We start from the raw sequence: 18,649 nt of genomic DNA, 5'->3' as shown, positions 1-18,649 counted from the left end.
CTCAAATCAATCTGTATGATTTTTTAAAAAAAATGTAAAATTAAATAATTATTTACTATACATTTAAAATAAAATCATACAGGTTGATTTGAGTGCCTGTGCTCCTTGATATGTATTTTCCAGTCGAGTGTTCTCCTAGCCCTTTGACCATATATGGGTATTAAGTCCTTTGACCATATATGGGTATTAAGCCCTTTGACCATATATGGGTATTAATACTTACAAATACCAAGAATCACTTTGAACTATAACAGAATTACACAGGTTTTTTTCTTTTATTAGAGACCATGGCGCCACATAAAGTGGGTGTGATTGGAGCTGGTATGATTGGTTTATCATCAGCTGTTAATATCTTAGAAAATATACCAAATTTAGAAGTGACAATTATTGCTGATAAGTTTTCACCAAATACAACTGGAGATGGTATTCCTGGTCTATGTATGCCGTATCAAGTTGGTACTTCTCAACAAGTTCATCAGCAAAAGTAATAACCAAACCATGCAGTTCCATAAATAGTTATCCACATCAATGAATTTCAGGGGCCATTTCAAGTAGTCAGAAGATATCAAAAACCTATTAAACTGTCTGTTCTATTCAGAAATTTTTAGCTTTATAAAAACACAAGCGGATTTTAATTTGCTTGTCAGAGAGCAGAAAGCCCAGGAACCTTGCTACAAAAAAAACAAACAAATAAATAAACAAACAAGCAAACCACACAAATAAACAAATCAATAGGTCAATAAATAAATAAATAAACAAATAAATAAAATTAACATGCAAAGAAGTGGTTTGACCAAAATATGCATTAGTAAATGCCAAACGCATCAATAATTAACTAGGCTTCCATTATATAGTGCTCTTTACCGCAGTGGCAGAGCGTAATAGTTTGTCTGATGATCAGAGTTGTCTGATGATCGCATAATGCGTGAAACTCCGAGTTACAACCAAGAAAGAGTTCCGTACTACCAAAACACTATATATATATATATATATATATATATATATATATATATATATATATATATATATATATATATATATATATATATATATATATATATATATATATATATATATATATATATATATCCGTTGAGGGCGCTATATATATATATATATAGGTCGTTGATGGGAGTTTAAAACTCCTATAAAAACAAGGAAGTTTTCAGATGCCTGAAAAGTATGAAACGTCATTACACGATATAATTTGGTGATGCTCAGCTGTAGTTTATAGAAACCCATGGAAATATAAGTTAGCAGGTTAGTAATATTATTGTCGAACTAGACAATAAACTAACAATTTTCACCAGGTGATGCTATGTCTAATGGAAACCTGTATCTGTTGTATGTCACTGTAAAGATGGATAGTTCAGTTATTCCTTTTGGCTTGTTTTGTTTTGTTTTGTTTTATTTTATTTTGTACAGACAGTGGGTAGAAGATTCATTCAGACATTTTGAATCAATTCTTAAAACAGAAGACTCCTACATAGCAGGTGTTGGTTTGATATCAGGATGGCAGGTTCAGAAGACACCAGTTCTTGAAGTAAGTTAAAGAGTTAAAGGCCCACTGAAAAAGTGTGAAAGACTTTAATGTATAGTAATGTATGTGTGTATATATATTTGTTTTTGTTTTGTTTGTTTTTGTTCTAAATCTAAATCTAAATATATATATATATATATATATATATATATATATATATTATATATACATACACACATATATATATATATATATATATATATATATATATATATATATATATATATATATATATATATATATATATATATATATATATATATATATATATATATATATATATATATATATATATATATATATATATATATATATATATATAGTTCCAGTACTACCAAAACTATTGCGCTCTGCCACTGCGGTATAGCGCACTGTCTTAGCAGATTGATACTCACCGAGTTTATATATATATATATATATATATATATATGTATAACATGCATGTATGTATATGTATGTATGTATGTATATAATACCAGGAATATCAGGAATTACCATAATGCAAGATTTTTATATGTTTGCGATCATCTGATGGCTGAAACACAGGAGTATTTCTTTGCATATTAAGATGTTTGCTAGCACATTGTGCAAAGATGGTAATTATACACTCACTCTGTGACGTCATTGCCACCTTTACATGTGTATGACCACAGACCTAGGCTATATATGTAATGCTACAATTTTAATTCTCTTCATACAGGACCCATACTGGTCTAAAATAGTTTATAACTACAGGAGAGTATCAACAGAGGAAATTTCAAGACTTTTCACAACAGTAAAGTAAGTGTACAGTGCCACATTTTTTAAATTCATTTTTCGAGCAACCCATCATTTTTAAGAATGAGGAACTGAGAAAGAAAAAGTGTACATATGTGATTCAATTGCCAATGGTGCTTTTAACTGACCTGTCTGGATGCCTCTAATAGGAATGACACAAAATATTGTTTCTTTGGTCTCTTCTAACAGGTTTGGGGTGTTTTATACGTTGTTTAGAATAGACATGAAAACGTATCTGAGATGGCTGATGGAAAGGTGAGATATACTCAGAGTTGTATGGCACAAACACACCTACCATATGTACATACATACATACATGCATACATACATACACTGATACATACATACACTGATACATACATACATACATACATACATACATACATACATACATACATACACACATGTATGTATGTATATGTATGTATATATGTATGTATGTATGTATGTATGTATGTATGTGTGTGTGTGTGTATGTATGTATGTATGTATGTGTGTGTAAGTATGTATGTATGTATTTATGTATGTTCAGTATGCATGTATGTATGTATGTATGTATGTATGAATATGTGTATGTATGTATGTATGTATGAATGTATGTATGTATGTATGTATGTATGTATGTATGTATGTATGTATGTATGAATATGTGTGTGTATGTATGTATGTATGTATGTATGTATGTATGTATGTGCATGTATGTATGTGTGTGTGTGTGTGTGTGTGTGTATGTATGTGTGTATGTGTGTGTGTGTGTATGTATGTATGTATGTATGTGTGTGTAAGTATGTATGTATGTATTTATGTATGTTCAGTATGCATGTATGTATGTATGTATGTATGTATGTATGAATATGTGTATGTATGTATGTATGTATGTATGTATGAATGTATGTATGTATGTATGTATGTATGTATGTATGTATGTATGTATGTATGAATATGTGTGTGTATGTATGTATGTATGTATGTATGTATGTATGTATGTGCATGTATGTATGTGTGTGTGTGTGTGTGTGTGTGTGTATGTATGTGTGTGTGTATGTATGTATGTATGTATGTATGTAATATATTTTTTTGTTCTTCAATCATGTTGGTGATGTGATTATTCCAACCTCAACAGTCCTGTGATAGTAAAGTACAAAGTGGATTTTGTTTTGAATATGATGCATTCCCAGCAATTGTCTTAGTTCATTTCTTTGTCATACGTCATCACACAGGTTCCTGAATCAGGGTGGAAAAATAATAAACAAACATATTACAGATATCAAGGAGGTGAGTTTTAATACTTATAATTTATGCAACCTGACATATTTATTTAGGTTCTCAGAAAGATGAAAGGTTGTATAATTTGACCATAAAGAATATGATGTTTAGAGGTAGTGAGAAAAAAAAAATCACCACACCATCATAGTAAATGTTGTTTGAATTCAAAATCAGTCACAATATTTTGTTAACTAATAATTGACTTTAAAGCATGTTTTTTTTTATATTTAACATGTGGCATTGTTCCAACCACATTCTGTGGACTGTGTCATCGATCAAGCACTACCATGTGATGTTTATACCTCTCATATTTCCTCTTGTGATATATGCTCCTTTCGAAAATGACTGCAAGGAGATAATTACTATAAATGGAAACAAGTCACAGTTATTACTTGTATGGTAATTAGTATATGTTAACTGTCATTACATTTAAGTACTTTCCAGATAATAATATATCATGCAAAATTCCTTCCCACCATCATTTAATAATTTCATTTTGTGTTTCTTCTTCATAATACAGCTATCAGGATGCTATGATGTCGCCGTGAATTGTACAGGTACAAATGCAAGAATTGTTGCAGGTGATAAAAGTGTTTACCCAGTCAGAGGACAGCTTCTTAGAGTAAGTACATATCATTGGTCAACAGGAATATGTTAGCCAATCAGATGACAGCATAAAAGTATTTGGTCAAATGTATCTTGGATCACATGTGGACCATTGTCAAAGATATCAGTTCAACTCTTCCAAAATCAAATATTTAGTGTCTAATTTTTTTCTTCAGGTGAAGGCTCCTTGGATTAAGCATCTTGTCTTTCAATTGGATGGGGATGAGGAATCACCAGTTCAAATAATGCCATGGTGAGTATATGTGAAATATAAAAAAGAGAGCACTTTCTTGTCTCTCGTACAGCAGACTTTCACCACTGAGAGTTCTCATAGTATAGTGACAGCCCCCAGTGGTGAGAGTCTGGGTAACCAAGAGTAAACACATTCTCGCGAGTCAGAACAAATTTTACTGCAGCTTAAAAAAATGACAGGAACCATACATGATCAAGGTACAGCCAAAAAGTATAAATGTGTTCAGACTCAATGATAAAAATGTTTGATGAAGAGCCACATTTATCCATGTATTGTAGACAAAAACAAAGATAAGTAATACTAGTGCAGAGTAGTACAGTTGTGAAAGTATTCTAGGCACTAGTGTATTGACCTCTTGTAAAACTAGATGGACATATTTTTTTTATTCTGAAGTGGTGATGATATTATGCTTGGCGGAATTGTACAAAGAGGAAACTGGAACACTGAACCAGATGAAAACGATAGGAAAAAAATACTAGAAGGCTGTTGCAGGCTAGTTCCAAGCCTTAAGGTATATGAACCAGTACAATTTACTACCAAACCAGAGTGAATATAGAGTTTCAATTAGGCAGCACAATGTTTTTAATATGTCACACAAATTTCGTTGTCAGATGAAACAAGGAAAAACCAACCTCAAAACTTTTTTGTGTTCACAGTGAAAGAGAATTTAAAATTTTAAGTGTGTGTATGCTATTAGTGCCTGTATGTTGTTGTTAACAAAACGAGAAGTGTGAGATATAAAAAAAATAATGCCACCAAATTGAAACTATAAGTCACTCTGGTTTGGTAGATATGAAACTATAAGTCACTCTGGTTTGGTAGATTTGAAACTATATAGTCACTCTGGTTTGGTAGATAAAAACTATAAGTCACTCTGGTTTGGTAGATTTGAAACTATAAGTCACTCTGGTTTGGTAGATAAAAACTATAAGTCACTCTGGTTTGGTAGATTTGAAACTATAAGTCACTCTGGTTTGGTAGATTTGAAACTATATAGTCACTCTGGTTTGGTAGATAAAATCTATATAGCCACTCTGGTTTGGTAGTACCAAGGAAGAAATGTTTCTCACAGTAAATTGTTCCAAATGGTAATATGGAGTGTTTTGTGACTATAGGACTAATATTATATGGGGTGATTGTTATTTCTTAAGATAGCATGCGATTCAAAAATAAAAGTCTTCAACATTTACCATTACTTTCTTCATGAAAACTCCAACCTATTCTCAAAGATTGTTGTTGGTTTAGACAATATTACCTCCAAGTTGTTAGTTGTAATAATAAATGATAACCATAAAAACATTCCCACAATAGTAGTATACATCCATAAAGGTTCTTACACATTATTTTTGTTCATTTATCCAAGAGAAATACAAGTGGCCTAAGGGGTCTTGTCACTACTAGTCAATAGACGAGAAATGTAATGACAAACCCCTATGTCATTCATATTTTCTGTCTGGTTGAAGAAAAATATTGAGGAATAATATAACTGTACATCCTTAGGTGTAATTTATGAAACTCAGGGAAATATCAGGGAAAATAATGATTTAGAACATTTTGATTCAAATTTGGAGAACCAGAGATACCAATGATGTTGGGTGGGAGTTGTCATAATGTAGAATGACCAGGGTATAAAACTATTTTTGTTTGTTCAAATGCATTCAACCTGACTTCTGTGTGGTATAAATATATTTGTTCTTTATGGATATTTAAACAGCATGCTACCATTGTCAATGACTGGGTTGGTCTGAGACCTGGTAGACCTTCTGTACGACTAGAGAAGGAAATCATACAAGGCAGAGACACTGATTTGAAAGTGAGTAAATATATCTGAATGATTGTATGTATGGTTTCCTTGAAAAGAATTTCACAGAAGTCTATTAGATGTGCGTTCACTGAAAATTATAATAATCAATAATCGAAGATGGATATATTATGTTTGATTCTTTATTTACCTGAGATGTTCGAACGCTTGCAGATGATGAACATTCAGATGTAATAAATGATCCGCTGTATGCACACACACACACACACACAGAATGAAAGAACCTGCGATTGAAACCCTGGCCTTTAACCCTAAGCAATATTGGTTCCACATGCACGGTATGTTTCTTTCCTTGAAAACAATTGAACGAAATGAACATAACATTTTCCTTTGTTATGTAAATTTATAAAATAATCAGTATTTTCTGGGGTGAACAAATGAAGTCTTTTATCTCATTCACATGTTCTGCATCAGGCCGCTTAATAACACTTGCTTTAATTTTGTCTTTTTCAACTTGTCCAAATCAGAAATGGTATTATTTTATCTTATAGGTGGTTCATAACTATGGGCATGGAGGAAGTGGAATTTCATTTCACTGGGGATGTGCACAAGAGGCTACAAGACTGGTTGGAGACTTTCTCGGTCATAAAGTTAATATGAAAAAAGTACCAGTGTCTAAACTGTAGAATTTATTACAGCTCCAGTTCAAATAATGTAAATAAATACAACCGGTAACACCAAAGTATTACAATGTAGCTGAAGTTACGATTGGTAATTGTGATCGTGGCATGACACATTATGTTTGTCACGTCAGTAAACAAAATCATTTCATCCATATATGTGTATCAGATGGCGACTGAACTTTCAACAACTTGCTGTATTTCCAAAAAAGCTGTTTCAGGATGTAAAAGAGAAGTGGGAAATATAGTACCTACTCGTAAAATATTTCAGAAGTGGGGGTATGATTTAATGTGTATATTTTGGTACATCATATGAAGTATTGTATGCAACATGTCATTGAAGCCGCTGTAAACATCTTTTATATAAAATATTGTGGACTCAATAACCGTCAGATATATTTTTTTTTAATAAGATAATTTTTTTTAGCCCAACAGGGACACAGCCCAGGGGGTTATAACTACACAATGAGCTCCATCTGCGCATCCATGTGTGTGCATGAGTTGAGCCTTATATTCAAAAGTGTCGACATTCGTATTATCAAAGGTTAGCATTCTCTTTACTTGTATACATTCACCCTTGACCTCAATATACAATGTCAAATAGCAAATTGGTCAAAACAGTATGAAGTTTTGAATCTAGAGACACCATTCAAGTGTCTACACCTAAATTTAGAGGTTAGTTTCCAAGCTGGATACTAGGCTTTGACCTTCATCTTCAAAGTCAAATAGTGTATATGAGTGTATTTGTCTGTTTGTCTGTGGCTTTGATTCAATTTTTGAAGAGACAGAGACAGACAGATATGAATTTTGAAACCTGGTAATTTTTAATAATAATAATAATACTAATAATAATATTAATGTATAATAAGGTGCATATAAGATGCACTAAATGAGATACACTATAACCTTGTAATTTTTATTGATAAAAATGTGACATATTTTCACAATAAAAACAAAGATTCAGTTTAGCCCTGTGAAAATACAATACCTCTTTTCAATTGCTCGGTATCTAATAATTTGTAACAAAAATAACATTTTAATTTTTCAGCCACAATCACCTCAGTGAGGGATGGGGATCTGCCAATATATCTCAAACTTGTCAAGTTTGTTGAATTTTATTTAATTTAGAATTAAAGGATGGGTTTCAATGTTTTCTAAAATGAGTTTTAGAAATAAAAGTACAGTGTGTACGAAAAGTGGCCGACTGCACATTTATGTAGCTGCTTGACTGATGTTAATTTGTTAATGATAAGATATGGACAAAGCCTCATATTTCAAACTTTGGACAAATTACACAATATTGTATTAACTTTTCCTAAAGCATTATAAATATTAATAAAATATATTAAATACTTTTCATTCTATCATTCCAATATCCCATATCACTTCCTTGTACCATTGTAACTATTGCACGAGTATATTTTGAAATTACAAACACTAACTACATAATTAATATTTTCATAAAATATTATCATATTTGATTATGTTTTCAAAAATTGATTTTTATACTTTACACTAATGCATGTACAATTCTCAGTACCTGAAATAGCATTTCACCACTGAAAATCTTTGATTTCGTGATCTTGATGTGTATGGTGAGAAATGTACACTGATTTCACAATTATGTTTTTCATTCAGATAGATTTTCAAAATATATGAGTGTGCAAATTTGAAATTATTGCAAGGTACTAAATTTGTTCTTGTGTATCAAGTTGCCTGTGTCACCTGCTGGGAAATGTCCTGGGTATTCGTAGTTGAAATAAAGGCAAGATAACATATGTATTGCAGCAGGTAATGAGATATTATTACCCAATAGTTTTCTCTGTTCCACTGAGGAAAATACTTGCGACCTAAGGGGCCTTGTCAATGAGTCCCTAGATGAGTAGTGACAAGGCCCCTTAGGTTTAGAGTATTTTCCAGCTGATTGAAGTAAAATATTGGGGAATAATATAATTCTACCTCCTCAGCATAATTTATGAAAAGTAGGAAAAAATAATGGAACATTTTGACTCATATTTCCAGCACTGCAAAACCAGTGATGTAGATACGAGTTGTCATGTTACACGTGACATAGAATGACCAGGGTATATAATCCATATTTTCTGTTCAAAGACAATAACTTAGCTTGTGCATGGTATAATAAAGGGGACACTTTTCCATTAAAACTCACCTCAGGAGTCGTGCGTTTAAACAGTTCATCACTTTTTGACATACTTCTTCTGAGAGTTTAAATCTAAAATAACTTATTTCTGTCCAATGCTTTAAAATTCAGGTATTGGCAATGATATTTTTAGAATAATTACTATCATGTTCTGAAATTCATTTCTATTGAATGAGGGCGCACTTCTGATGGACTTGGGTGCGTTCGATTTGCACAATCATAATCATGATTTATCGATCACAATTATGATATCACATTTGATAAATATCAATCACAATCATGATTGGTAATCACATTAATCATGCCCCGAACCATGATTGACATGATTACAAGATGGCAGACAATGTAATGTCATGAAGGGATGATGCACACATGGCTGATGGCAAGTTTGAAATGTCAATAAATGTGTTCAATGAGATTGGTAATTTGATATCATTGTAATCATTTTGAAGATGCAAAATCATTTAATTTATAGGAAATGTGTGAAACTCTTTTAAATGTTTACATGTATGTAATCATGATTGTCATTGAGCATTTTGTAACAACCTCATTTCCAGAAATGACATCAGATTAATCACAATCATGATTGGGCAAATTGAATGTGCCCCTGTTCCATGAATAAAGGGCTTATTATCCTTTTACAGGTTAATCAGAGTCTGGATGTTGGTATCATTGATGAACTCAGAGACTCTTTGACAAGTCGGGTTGCATCTTGTGCACAGCCCCAATGAAGAGAAATCCCACCGCCACCATGACCATAATTATGAACAACCTGTAAAAAAAGACAATTCCTTCTATTAAACAAACTTTCACCATAAAATACCACCATGGTGGTTTGATGAAATATTAGCTCTACTATCAATTCATCAGAGCAGTGTTTTCCAACCACAATATATTATTTGTTCAAAGCTTTGAAAAATGAATATCAAGTTCACAGATCATGGAAAGCTAAATTTCTTTGCCAAAGCTCACCTTCATATGTTCACCTCTAAAATTCATCTTTTCTTTCTCCAGTCTGACAGTTGGTCTCCCTGGTCGCAATCCAGCCCATTTCCCAAGCACTTTACTTTTCTGAATAAAAAAATCAATGAAAACAACAAATATTATAGAACTTATAGGGAGGGAAATAAAACATCACCATGTTTGTTGCTGCATGGGGTTATGAACCGAAAAGTATTTATAATTCCTATTATTAAATGTGGTTACAACTCGAAAATAAAACTGATACACTTTGCGTTCTCTCTTGGACATAAACCAATTCTAAGTTCATGTCATTAAAGAGAGAAACTGTGTTCACCATTCAAAGTTTGAAATGGATTTGGACAAAAGTTTTTAGAATCCAATATGGCCGCCGAATACTGTATCAACTCTATGGGGAAATAAACACTTAATTTTCTTGAGTAACAAAGACCTGGCGTTAATGAGTCTGAGGGTGGTTTTGGTTGAATATGACATTTCACTTCAGGACTTCATTGAGCTAGACATGAGAACAGATTTAAAGTCATGGGCAGCCTCTAGACTATCTGTATGTAAGATGAAGGAATTTGTAGATACCTTTAGACTAGGAACTAGTTTACAACACCCATCAAACACTTTGTCGCAATCTTTCTCATCATTTGTTTGACGCCAATCTTTGTACTGGTGAGTTCCACCAAGGGCTACTGTCTTGTCTCTAAAAGGGAAAGATTTTCACAAAAATAATAGTCAGGTTGATGAAAACAAAGACAACAACATTTTGAATTAAGCCGTTTTTTTGTGCACTGCTGCTAATACTGAATTTTCAGCATCTGTATAAGTAGCATGGCAATAAAATTACATTATCATTAGTATTATCAGTTCATATATTAGATTTCAAAAATGATATTTTTGTGTTACATGTATGTGGTGTTTATATATCACCTACAAATTTGTAGCGGCTCAAGTGGGGCACGTGTCCAGGCCAATTTTTGTTTGTAGTCAAGATATAACATTTGTATGAATTTAAGTTGCATATCATTTTATACACTTATTGCCTTGCTTTATTCGGGCACTAGTAGACATCATATTAACCCCAGGGCTGATATGTAGCAACTATTTCCCAAGGCTGAAAGCTGATAACAGCATGAAGGGTAATATGATGTCGTCTAGTGCCTGAATACGGCCAGGCAATAAGTGTTTTATAACACATCACATTCTGAGGCTCAGATTCTTTCCACAGTCAAAGCAAATCATTAATAAGACTTTAATGCTACATGAATATTGCCCTGGGGAAAACAGAACACGACTAGTGACCCTATATGCAAATTGGGGTCACTGTGGGTCAATAGTCCATACCATGTGATACAATCTAAAGCCAATCACAGAAGCCTATATGAAAACGATGTGTTCTAATGATATATTCACCATTCACTGAACTTACCCTGGGAATATGTAATAGACAAAGTCATCAAAGGCAACAAAATGTTTGACCCAAGGTGCATCCACCTAGAATGGTAAATATATTCAAAGAAAGATTAATCAAGTGAAGTGAACTTATGACACCAGATAGTGAAAAGAAATCCTCAATAAGAAAATTGGTGGAAGTAAAAAATTAAAGACAATAATTATGGCGAGGACAATGAAAATAGTTTTGCTGGAAATTTATCCAATTCCATGGACCACGTATGTGCACAGATTCTGTAAAACTGATAAGTTTGAGTACCATAACTGTATTATAGGAAATATGAAGGGGAAATATATTCTCTGCATCTTCAGTGTACTTTCACGCTAAATTATAACTTTCCTGCCAAAAATATCAAACAAAATTATGATTTTTTGAGTATTAAGTTGTTGCATATAACCTTTCTTTTCAGCTAAAAACTAAATAATATATAATACTATATAACTAAATATATATAATACTATATAATCCTTATTTCAGAATTACTATCAAAAAATTTGGTTCAACAGTGACATATTTACAGAAGATTGGATAAAAATAAAACATATTTTGTCACTGCTATTTAAGTCAGGTTAGTGATGGTTATGAAATAAAAGAAGGTTCTGTTGCTGAAGCAAAATCCCAGTGGCATATATTTTGTATGATATTATATGAGTTATGTGTACGTTTAAACTTCCACAAATATCAAAATCAACAATGAGGTTACAAACTCACCCTTACAAGCTGACCTCTTATTGGGTACATTGTTTTGTCATCTATCAATGAATATGCACCAAGGCCTGAACAATTCACCACAACATCATATTTGCTAGAAAGCTGGAGAGAGAGAGGGAGGGTGGAGAGGAGGAGAGAGAGAGAGAGAGAGAGAGAGAGAGAGAGAGAGAGAGAGAGAGAGAGAGAGAGAGAGAGAGAGAGATACAAAAAAGTATTAAGCCTTTGTTTTATTGCAATATCAACCAATGTGAGATACATGTAGACACATCTGTCACAAGTACAAATCTTGGCAAAATCATAATAATAACACTTGACTTGCCTACATACATACATACTCTACTGGAATGCTACAATCATTAAATCATTAGAAATACAGATTAGATGTCGACAAACTAGGGCTGTTACATTATACCTATTGATACATTTCACCTGACTGGAAACAGACAATTTGAGGTACTACTCGTTACCAAAAATACAGGCCTGTATTATCTATACATATAAGATTGCCTCTGTTGACAAACACACCAAATCAGAATTCTATATAATACAGAAATACTCACCTCAGACAGTGAATTTAAATGTCTTTTCACAAGCTTGCCACCTTTTCCTTTATACCTAGACATTAAATTTGAAGGTGTCTTCCTCATTAAAATGTATTTACAAGTAATAAAGTGCACATAAACAATATCAAATTAAAATGGCCATGGAGGAAAATGATTATTTGGATTTTTAATCTACTCGTTAAAAAAAATGAAACAACATAGACTAAGTCTGTAAGTTTGTTTCTTGTAAAATTGAAGCCAGTAAACTCTGTGAAACAGAATATTGGTGATCAAATTTAGATAAGGCTGCAGATAGATCCTAGACCTGTGGATGTTTATATTTGGCCCCATAAATAGGAGATTACATAATAAATATCAGCAACATATTTACATATATTACTATATTAGACATTTATTGGTAGCTGTGTAGGATTCTTTGCTTTGATTTCTGCTGCATTATTAGACTGTCGACAGTCGTTCTCTCCTTTTTGCTATGTTTTATCTAAAACTAAAGTCGTTGCCTCGCTCCGATCCGGAGCATAACTATAACCACGACGTACTGATCAGCGAGTGCCGGAGGCATGAGCTTCGGCACTCACAGTTTGTGCCTTCGGCAATCGCAGTTCCTATCAGTATGCATTACCCAGTGCTACGGAGTGAGGCGACGACTTTGATTTAGATGAATTGTAGCTAAAAAGGCACGAACAACTGTCGACAGTCTACTGCATTATTTGTACCTACAGTCGCAAGATGAGGGACAATAACGACACTCCTGCTGATGTATTTCACAGTCTAGTTGTAACATAAAGCAATAAACTACACTGCTATCATTAAAAAGATAATAACAACAACAAATCAACAAAAACAATTTACCTTTTGGTCAGCCATGGTAGATACCTTGGCCCTTCACACATTATTGATGTGAAAAACCAAGCATATCTGAAATGAAGACAAAATAGTAATAATTACTCTAAAATGTCTGTCTGTGACAAACACTTCATACGTACACTTTAGCGTAAAACATCTTGTACATCAAAAGTCAGATTTAGAATATATGGTATGCTACTGAAAGATATCACCACATCACATTAACATAATTACGCAAGAGAATTTTACCACTTAGATAAAGTGGTATCCAAATATGGATATAGGTTTATATACATATGACCAAATATGGATACAGGTTTATGTACATGCAACCAAATATGGATATTGGTTTACATACATATGACCAAATATGGGATTCAAGTGAAAAAAACAAACCATTCTGTTGTATGTGACCAAATATACCGAGGTCAAACTAGAAAAATTGTATACTATCTAATATTAGTATGTGCCACCAAATACACATATAGGTAAATATGATTGGGCCTTCATCAATGTCAAGGGTCAATAATTTGAATACATACTTGTAGCCAGGGAACATCTTCAGTTCTTCATCAGATTCTGTTAAAGTTCTGAAACCATACACACTGCCTGCCCAATCTGGGTCCTAAACATAAACAAATCAATTTCTCATGAGAAATTGAATCAGGTAATCTGAAATATGGTAATAGATTATCCCTTTTTCAATAATTTATAAACAGCAAACGCTGCAATATTTTACTTGAGAGGAGGTTTTACGCTACTGGAGATTTCATGACAGTCACAAACCATTAGCGGTCCAAGTGCAACAAACCCGCGGGCTTGCCTGGCGAAAACGGGTGTCATAAAAGTTGTTTGCATCTCTAAAGCTGTTTGTAGCGTTACTTATAATAGCCTAATAAATTGATAACAACTGATATAAGACGGAGATAAGGTTTGCCTCAATTGACTCACTCCTTAGAAATGATCTTACGCTGTGAACTACACTTTTACAGCTGTTTACTTGTGTTATGTAAGAGCCCATCATCACATGTGTAAATATTGGTACTCTTTGATAACAAGTCCACTTGCTTGGCTAATGGCTTGTCCCAGTAATGTTGCAAACGATTTCCTATTTGCGATGTGCAAATTCTCATCCTAGGACCTCTGATAACAGCTTTAACTTTCTGGCATTTGACTTTAATAGCAGCTCATAGACTATTAGCCTCACTTAGCTAAATTTGAATTGATATCATCTAGTCTACTATGATGTGATATGACATATGGCATGGCATGATATGATATATAAAGTGATGGGACCTTTCACCTGTAGTCAATTTATAAACAATGTTATCAGCTAACAAACAGCAAACTGAATACAGTACAATGAGAATGTCACACCTGATTATTTATAGTCCAGTCAAAATATGGAATGACTCATCACTAAATGCAACAGAATTTATTTTTTCACCATTATCTTCAGATTGGTCCTAATAATGAAATATCAAAAGTCCTCCTCAATCTAAGTGGTGGAACAGTATCTAATTTGTATAAATCCAAATGGTTGCCGAAAAAATTTATTATATATTTAATTAAATTTCAATTCTGACCAACCTTATGAACTTAATATACTTCAATGAAGTATTTAAATATGTTAATCTATTTAGTTTGACTTGTGGAGTATACATAGTCATTCATTATAGCTAAAGCATGGCTAAAGGGAGACATATATATATCATGGCATTTATGTTTACTCTAGTTATTAAACTAACTTGCACTTTGTACTGGTAACATTGTTTACATATTGATTACACTTAGGGGGTTCACAAGTAGCCAGTTATGTTGACTCTTTGACTGTCGACAGTCGCTCGTGCCTTTTTTCCCTATGTTTTATCTAAACTTAAGTCATTGTCTATTCCGATCCAGCACAATACTACTATAATCGCATACTGATATTGAGGGCCGAAGACTTGGGCCTTCGGCCCTCGATCTCTCGGGCCTTCAGCCCTTGATATCAGTATGCGATTATAGTAGTGTTGCGCCGGTTTTGGAATGTGATTTGTGTCGACAATTAGTCAAGTACAAAATACTATGTGAATGGGACACAAAAATCCTGGTTATCAGTTTTGCTACATGTATCGCTTCAGAGTGAAACTCACATTTGTTGTCTGAACATAGTAATTGAGAGACACCACAAAATGGGCTGATAATTAAAACTGAAACAGTTTACTTTCACACTTGATATGGATATTATAAACAATTGATACAAACAGGGAAACTATTTTTAGTTGGGTGCAATTGGTAGAGATCTGCAATAATTGTAGCGTCTTGCTGCGGTTTTGTGGTTTTTTTGTCTTTTTTGGTGACTTTTTAAATTTTAGTGTTTAACCTGCACATAAAACTTAAAAAGTCACCAAAACAGACGAAAAAACCCTCAAAATCACAGCAAAACGCTACAATGATTGTAGCTAAACCTACCCTAACTTTTTCTCTGAATACATGATAACCTGATGCTAGGTGGACTCCTGCGTCATTGGCATCTTCCAGCTGTAGTAATTTGGACAAATGTTTGAAGGTGGCATCACACCACTGTCTATTAAAGAAATTAGTGAAAAATTACAAGGTAATCAGACATTTCATTACATGCAAAGTAATGTTCTCTCTGAATAATGTATTAAACAATGGCACAAAGACCTCTTGTGATTTATGTACATCTACTGAAGTCTTGGTTTATCAAAAGTTGAAAATTTAATTGAAAATGAATTTAAAGTTGCACTAGCTATAACTGAAGCATTGTTTTTCTATCAGACAACCAGAAATATATTCACTGAAAATTGTTAAAATACTGATATTTAGACACTGTACATATTAAGAAGAGGTTGATTTTATCCATAGGTAGTACAGTAACAGGCTAAAGTCATGATCATAATGATGAACTGATTTTAGGGTGTGGACCCAAAAATCAATTTCATTGAATTTATTGTACCAATGTTACATGTACAGCTACAGGATTATATTGACCCACAGGAGATTCGATACTAATCAGGGTGTACAATGTTACAAGTAAGTCATAATATCTAACTAATTACTGAGGTTCAAAAAAAAAATATATTCCAGTTTCAGCTAGTGCAGCTTTAATAGTATGGGCATCTGCTTGGGTGGAACCAATAACTACAGGGGGTGAGAGACTACTCACTTCATGAGATGCACTGGTGTTGATCCCAAAGCATGTGGTTCCCACAGTCCCCCTGCTCCATCACTTGTAGTATCTGGGGTAAATTTATCTGCTACTATGGTAACCTCTACATCTGGGATGGTCTCCTGGATACAGACACCTGTAGAAACTCCAACTACTCCTGCTCCAACAATACATACTGTATGTGGCATTGTGGTATTTCACTGTACTTTCTAGGAGAATTAAAAGTTGGAACACATTAGCAGAGGAATGGAATGTTTCAAAGACGAGATAGGGGTATAAAAGGCCCCCTAACTTCGTTGGGTTATTGTCAAACTTGAACAGTGCAGTGTTCGTCTGTTCTCCACATCCACAGAAGCGGATGATACTAGTAACCAACTGTCTGTGTTGCTGCTGAAGTCTTATCAGTAATGGATAGTGTAACTATAAAGACAAACAGGGATTTTGAAATAGAAGGTGTGAATTGGGTCATGGATATATAGAGACTCATTCAATAATAGATCCATGACTCAGTGGGTTGACCTTTGCAGTTCAAGTAAACCAGTCCAACAACTTGAGTAAGCAATCGAGATACTTACTAGTACTTTCTCAGTCCTCGAAGATAGCGTACGTAAAAAGGAGTCCATGGTAAACCATTTGTTTAGACTAGACTATACAAGTTTAAGTTCAAACAAACCTACTTCGAAATTAAAATGCAAGGTCTGGTGAACTGCTCGGTCAAAAGTTTTGCTGGACGGTAAATGTACTTACGGGACAAAACAGGGTCTGCATATCAGTCAAGATTTATTGCACATATTTGTCAGTCCGCCAATTCAGGGGTCATCGTTGTCAGTCTAGACCATAACTACTTCCGGGCATGGTACCAGGTTCGAGCGTTGGTTTGAGGGCGCTAGTCGCAGCGCACACAATCGTGGTCGAAACAGCTCATAATATCAGACACTCGGACCAATCTGTATAATTTGCAGTTTCAGATAAATATATGTAAAAAAAAAAATCAGAACCCCATGTCACGTGAATTCCAGTGTGAGTACTGCGGAGAATTTGAGTATCTTGAGTATTTGCACTCATGCTTGCAGTGTTTTGTGCTGTTCTTTCACTCTCTATGTTCGTGAAATACAGGCGCAGAGAAAACTGCAAGTCATGGCGCACCTTACAGACTAAAACGTCATATGAACGTACGTGTGTGGTATAGACTAATAGTACGTGTAAGAAACAATTATGTTAGGCCTAATTCCATATATATTTTTTCGGCTAACATATGCATGTGTGGCAATATCAACACGGTTAACAATCCCCTGTAAGGTACACACCGTGTCGAATATTGGGCGCGCCCTCGCTAGTGCTCATCGAAACACAATTCACCATACCGTAGAGGGCGGTGCGACGTGACACGCAAAAGAAACAAATGTACAATATTATTGCTCCAGCGATAATACTAATATTTGATGGATCGAAACTAATGAAAAAGAGTTTCTATGAACGATTTTAGCACTCTGTCCTGTGCTAGAAGACTGTAAGCCTCCTGGCGTTTTGTTTGTGTTCCAAACGTTGTTCTGATCAAAGAGGAGCGCTCTGCTGCGGCGGGCGGCACGCTCATTTATCGAACCAGACTCGTTCACCAGCTGTCTCATTTACATATAATGTGACGTCACACGAAAATGTTCGGAAAGATTTACAAGATGACGTACATCATCATCTCCGTATCCGTACGGCATACTTCCGACCCTTTCTTGTTGTTGTGAACATGATTATACTTAATTTTGTCAGAGCACATATCACTGCGTTCGAGGTAAACATCGAAAAGTTTCCCAACAACTATGGGCAAAGTTTGGGTTGTAAAAATATCGCTGGTTTTGGTTTATATGTCTGTCTTTCTGTCACTCTCTGATT

The 18,649-nt window shown here is 33.9% G+C and overlaps 2 protein-coding genes across 3 annotated transcripts; one reads left to right on the top strand and one right to left on the bottom strand.

Moving 5' to 3' along the window:
• Positions 1–287: 287 nt before the first annotated feature.
• LOC144445889 (D-aspartate oxidase-like) lies at positions 288–6,890 on the top strand. The gene is made up of 10 exons (XM_078135531.1): positions 288–484; positions 1,426–1,543; positions 2,241–2,320; positions 2,507–2,572; positions 3,538–3,592; positions 4,104–4,205; positions 4,366–4,442; positions 4,836–4,953; positions 6,157–6,255; positions 6,756–6,890. The coding sequence occupies exons 1-10, from the start codon at positions 288–290 to the stop codon at positions 6,888–6,890; spliced, it is 1,047 nt and encodes a 348-aa protein (XP_077991657.1).
• Positions 6,891–7,858: 968 nt separating this feature from the next.
• On the bottom strand, positions 7,859–17,618 carry LOC144445605 (D-aspartate oxidase-like). Of its 2 annotated transcripts, none has more exons than XM_078135213.1 (11): positions 17,510–17,618; positions 16,760–16,971; positions 16,042–16,156; positions 14,130–14,212; positions 13,594–13,659; positions 12,739–12,793; positions 12,179–12,280; positions 11,444–11,508; positions 10,600–10,717; positions 10,018–10,116; positions 7,859–9,817 (listed from the first exon to the last, which is right to left on the bottom strand). In XM_078135213.1, the coding sequence occupies exons 2-11, from the start codon at positions 16,948–16,950 to the stop codon at positions 9,695–9,697; spliced, it is 1,017 nt and encodes a 338-aa protein (XP_077991339.1). In that variant the 5' UTR covers positions 16,951–16,971; positions 17,510–17,618; the 3' UTR covers positions 7,859–9,694. The 2 variants fall into 2 exon arrangements, with proteins under 2 accessions (XP_077991339.1, XP_077991341.1); XM_078135215.1 differs by lacking the exon at positions 17,510–17,618 and adding an exon at positions 17,338–17,432.
• Positions 17,619–18,649: the final 1,031 nt, after the last annotated feature.

This window comes from Glandiceps talaboti, chromosome 14 (genome assembly GCF_964340395.1).
Source record: "Glandiceps talaboti chromosome 14, keGlaTala1.1, whole genome shotgun sequence".
NCBI classification, from domain to species: domain Eukaryota; kingdom Metazoa; phylum Hemichordata; class Enteropneusta; family Spengelidae; genus Glandiceps; species Glandiceps talaboti.
The sequence above is the reverse complement of the archived record's forward strand: the minus strand, read 5'-3'. Positions and strand labels throughout refer to the sequence as shown.